Source organism: Otolemur garnettii, unplaced genomic scaffold (genome assembly GCF_000181295.1).
Source record: "Otolemur garnettii isolate 467f Iridium unplaced genomic scaffold, OtoGar3 scaffold00104, whole genome shotgun sequence".
NCBI classification, from domain to species: Eukaryota; Metazoa; Chordata; class Mammalia; order Primates; family Galagidae; genus Otolemur; species Otolemur garnettii.
In genome coordinates, this window is record NW_003852499.1 from 5,807,410 (window position 1) to 5,812,488 (window position 5,079).

Below are 5,079 nucleotides of genomic sequence, written 5' to 3' on the forward strand. Positions count from 1 at the left end.
TTGTTGTTTGGCGGGCCGGGCTGGGGATTCGAACCCGCCACCTTAGGTGTATGTGGCTGGCACCTTAGCTGCTCGAGCCACAGGCGCCGAGCCTGTACTGTTATTTCTAAGTGTTCATAGTCTCTGACCTCTTGACTCCTTTCAATTAAAATGACAAACCCATCTCCTCTGGGTACTGCTCCGGGTAAAAATACCTCACTCCCTTATCCTGAGTCTGGAAAGGGGGTTCACAGCTACCTCTTCCTATTTGAAGTGTCCCTTACTGGCCACTTTTGGCAGCAGCAGAGCCAGCTGCTCTCTCTATTTCTTCTCCTCCCCTAAGGCCAGGCCCTCAAGCCTTGGCTACATTGTCTCCAAGAGGCAGGAAGGGCTGGAGGGCAGCCAGGCACCAGGCTGAGATAAGGCCTGGCTTGTTGCCTGGATCTCTGTGGCCTGACACTCACCTCAAACACAAGCGTGGCATTTGGGGGGATCTTTGGAGGGCTGCCTGCTGAACCGTAGGCATATTCTGGTTTGCAGGTAATGTGGCACACTTCTCCGACCTTCATGGTTGCTATGGCAATGTCCCAAGCCTTAATGACCTCCCCTGCAGGTACAGAGAGACAAATAAGACCTCCTTAGCAGGGGTCTGACTCTGGGCTCAAACAGTATCCCCTGAGAGTGTTACAGCACCACACCACAGAGAAAGGTAGACACCCATTAAAAATGGAACCAGGAGGGCGGCACCTCTGGCTCAGTGAGTAGGGCACCAGCCCCATATACTGAAGGCAGTGGGTTCAAACCTGGCCCCGGCCAAACAAAAAAATAGCCGGGCATTGTGGCAGGTGCCTACAGTCCCAGCTCCTCTGGAGGCTGAGGCAAGAGAACTGCCTAAACCCAAGAGCTGGAGGTTGCTGTGAGCTATGATGCCACAGCACTCTACTGAGGGTGACACAATGTGAGACTCCGTCTCTTAAAAAAAAAAAAGAATCAGGAGGTAAGAACCCTGGTTGCATTAAGTGCTGTCTGATCTCAGAACTCTAAAAGATCATTTGACCCTACAAAGCAGTTTAAGAAGCAATACATTCCACCCTTGAAAGAATAAGATATTAAGAGGCGATGAGAAAGGGAAATAGAAATCAACAGTTCGAGTAGTACAAGAAAAAAAGAGTAACAGGTTATGATAAACCACTTCTCATTGAGCTTGATTCTGAGAATATGGTTTTTGCTTATGACAACTTGAACCCTACCCTACCAGCCTACTAACCATGCCTACCTTTTCCCAGGTCAAAGGAGAATTTGTCCTTGCGATCCAGACTGGAGTCAAACTTTGTGCCATCTAATAGCCAGCCAGTGTAGTGGACAAAGACTCGGTCCCCAATCATGGGTGTCTCTGTGCCTGTGCCCTCTCGCTTGATGACCTGGGATGAAGCAGGAGAGTGTGAATACCTCAGGGATAAGGGCAAAAAGGGGCACCAAACTGCCCACAAACCTCAGAAAGGAACATAAAGGGACTCTTCTACTTCCATCCTCTCCTGCCTACTTTTAAGCAGATTCAAGGGATCAATTGTCAGATGATTCCATTACCAGAAGCTTGACTAGGAGTCACCTAACCTCCCTGTTTTTCTTGAGGTGGAACAAGACTTGGTTTGAAAAAGACCTAAAAAACCTGACTTAAAATTTTTCCTGTATGTAAAAGTCTTTTTAACCTCAGTCTAGATCTCAGGTATAAAGCAGTAATGATAATCCCTATCTCCTAGAGTTGTTGGAAGATTAAACCAGTAAAGAGCTGAATAAAGATTATTATCCTGATCAGCTAAAAGGGAAGTAGTTGTGCTGGTGGGCCATCAGATCAGGGTCTGGTGTGGAGAAAGGAGAATGAGAGGAACATGAGTAACGAAGAAAACAGAACAGTTTAAAACAGGTGTAAAAACCATGTTATAGATAAGCCCAGATCCTCTCCAGTGGTTCTTGAACTCTGACATGAGTAGTACTTACTGGTAGGACACTTTAGTCCAAGGCTTGTTTCTCTTCTTTACCATTTACAAAAGGTGACTCCAGAGGGCCACCTGGTAAGTGTGGTTAACCTCTGAGGGAAAGCTTCCATGAAAGAGTGGATAAAGTAGAAAAATCAAAGTGAAGGGGTGAAGAATAAAAGAGGAAATACTCTTCCTACAAAAACAACCTTGCATCAGCAGGACAATGGAGAGAGAGAGGGAAGCCACATGTCTACAGGAGAGCTGATGCATACAGCAGGTGCAGGAGGTCCAAGGATGCATTTCCAGACCAGGTAAAGACTCCCTGAGGTAGGTGCCACAGGCGTGGAGTTGAGCAGTGGGAATCGAGGATGAGGAGAAACAATGGACAGGGCGAGGGCATGAAATGCAGGCTAAGGATTTCGCCATCCTGGACTCCAGAACCTGGACTCCACAACCTGTGGCCGGTTGTCCTGACCCAGGTCAAGACGCCCTCCCCCCTCCCCCCTCGGGCTATTTGTGGTCAAGCGGCAGGTTCCAAAGCAAAGCAACTCCTCCCACCCCGTATCTTGACGCCCCAACTCTGGAGGACGAAGTGGGGGCGAGGTGGGAGGAGAACTACAGGTCCCAGCATGCACCGCTCTTGGGTTTCCCCGCGCTGAGGGAGTGAGCCAGCCGGACCGGTGACCCAGTGGGGTTCCAGTGCCTGAAACCGGGCCTCGAGGTCGTCGGAACCCTTCTCGCGGCCAGGCCCAGGTACCGAGCCCACAAAAGCCCCTGCGCCAGGACTCACTCCATGTCCCAGCTAATATTTAACTGCCAGGGTGGGCGAGCTCTCGCGCCACCATGGACGAGGTGGCCCCGGGACTTCCCGGCTGCGGCCGGCAGCTCGACCAGGCAGAGGTGAGGAAGGGGCGGCGTCGGAGCAGGCCCGCCGCGGCGCACGCCGCCCGGCCCCCGGGCCCCAGCCGCTCGCCCCGACCGCCGCTCGCGTGCCCCGCGGCAGCCGCCCCGCCCCTCCCCACCGCACCGCGCACGCCGGAGTTGGCGCCGCAGTCTCGTTCCCCCGCCCGCGCTCAGGCGCTGCGGGCCGGGGCCGGGAAAACAGGAGTCCGAGGGGCCGGGAGACGGCCATACCGCGGCCTGCACGCCGAGACCAGCCCCCTTCCCACCCATAAACGCAGCCCGGCGCATGAAGGCGATGCACCCACCGCAGGCTGCACGACCCACCCAGGTAATGGCCAGGAGGCTGCAGAGCCGGCCGGACCCGACTTACGCGCGGATTGGGGTCCCTCGGGCTCGGCGGAAGGGGAGATGTGCCGGGCGCCAGGGCCCCGACCGCCCCCGCAGGCCCTCGGCTACCCAACGCTACTATCCCTCACCTTCAGCACGCCTTCGTCTTGCTTGGGGCTGATGTCCACTCCCTCGAGGGGCAGCGGCGCCGATTGCACCCCGCTCTCGGCCGCCTTCATTTCTTCAGCAGTCATCGCCGCTCAGCCCGCCGTTTACTCCGGGAGCTGGACACCAGGCGCGAGCTAAGCGCTCTCGGCCGCCGAGCCTGCCTGCCTACCGGGCGTGCAGGCGCTGGTGCTGGCGCAGCCGCCGCCGACTGCAGAGCGGTCGAAGGCTCGAGCGCCTGTACCTACCCGCGCGCTAGCAGCCAGCCGCGGGACCCAGCGCGGAGCGGGAGTAGGTGGGGAATAAGCGGCCAGGGGGAGCGATTGGTCCCACCCCGCCGCGGGGGCGGGGCTGGGAGGAGCTGGAGCGGAGCGGGGACAAGGGGGCGGGGGTGGAGAACTTTCTAGAGAGACCGCGCTGCAAAGCCGGTTCGGGCTCTTAGTGCTGAGGGCCCTTTTACGATATATTATTTTTCTGGTTCTTTCCTCGGCCTGGCTGCCTGCCCCTTCTCCCCTTCTCCCCTTCTCCCAGACCCTCAGGCTCTTGCGATACCCCTCAGCGCTCTGCCCGGGCCCTGTCCCGTCGGTTTCCTGGTTTGCCTTGATTCTTCCAGGTACTTCTAGGTCTCCGACATCATTCCCAGCCCCAAGGCTGCCAGCGCCTCGGCTCAGCCCCGGCGAGGTTTTGTTGGGAGCTGCTGCCGGATATGAACCGTGGCGCACCCGCCTCCCGGGACTCGCCGTGAGCGCGGGCGGCGTGGCCTGCCCTTCTTGTCTCGCGCGTAGCTCTCACGAACTGGGAGGAAGAGGCCAAGGGAACTCCGTCGTGGGGAGGGAGTGGACAGAGGCTTTCCCGGTGTGCAGGATGGGGGCAAAGCAATCTCAGTTTCCCCACAGCGTGGAAGCCCCAGCTACAGGCTAAATGCTCCGCCTTTAACTCCTTAAAATGTTGGGAGCGGTCAGTTTTCAAGAAATGACCCTTTAAATGGGGCACAAATGAAAGGGACTTTCTCCAGCAATAATACAACTGCCGTTTCGGTTAATGCTTAAAAACAATAGTGGTTTTAACTCACGAAATAAGGTATTCCATTTTATTAAAGCCCAGTAGAAGTTATATTTTCTTCTCAAGATTTGGTTTTCAAATGTTTATTGATTGCCTGCGGACTAGGGAACATGGGTGTTGTGTCACAATTGTGGCTCGTTACCTAAACAATAGTTGTTTGACCAAAAGAACCGTCTAAGCAGGGTCTGATGTGCACAGCACTTATCCTGGTTTGGTATCAAATAGTTACTTGCTGAATGAATGTTTATTCCTATCATATTTGGGGGAGAGCTCTCTATATGTGCCACGCACTGTGCTGTTGTATGCAAATGATCTTAATCTAGGCATGTAAGTGAAAGAACTACTAAAGATGAAATTTCAGTATCATAATATGATTATTTATTATATTTCCTTGAGAGGAAACTGAACCTGAAGGGGATGCTGAAGAAATAAAACTATTATCTCCACCAAATTACAGTCTAAATGAGTTTAGCCAGAACTAAAAAATGTCTCGTCAGCTGGACAGAGATAAATTCAGAGGATGCCAGGGATAGGAGGGATTCTTCTGTAGGGGTTAAATCTATTTCTTTTTTTACAGAATAATAGTGCCAAGGGCCTCCAAACTCCAGGAAACCAGGATGGTGGGTACTGTCTTTACAGCATGGCAGTTTTCTTGCTGGGGTTG

The 5,079-nt window shown here is 53.8% G+C and overlaps 1 protein-coding gene across 1 annotated transcript in view; it reads right to left on the minus strand.

Moving 5' to 3' along the window:
* The window catches only part of FKBP4 (FK506 binding protein 4), a 10,114-nt gene extending 6,447 nt beyond the window's left edge, over nucleotides 1-3,667 (minus strand). Inside the window, exons 1-3 of the mRNA XM_003796438.3 lie at nucleotides 3,338-3,667; nucleotides 1,256-1,400; nucleotides 444-586 (exon numbers count right to left, since the gene is read on the minus strand). Coding sequence (XP_003796486.1) covers nucleotides 444-586; nucleotides 1,256-1,400; nucleotides 3,338-3,442 — 393 coding nt within the window. The 5' untranslated portion in view covers nucleotides 3,443-3,667. The remainder of the gene's footprint in view (nucleotides 1-443; nucleotides 587-1,255; nucleotides 1,401-3,337) is intronic.
* Between the last annotated feature and the right edge of the window lie 1,412 nt (nucleotides 3,668-5,079).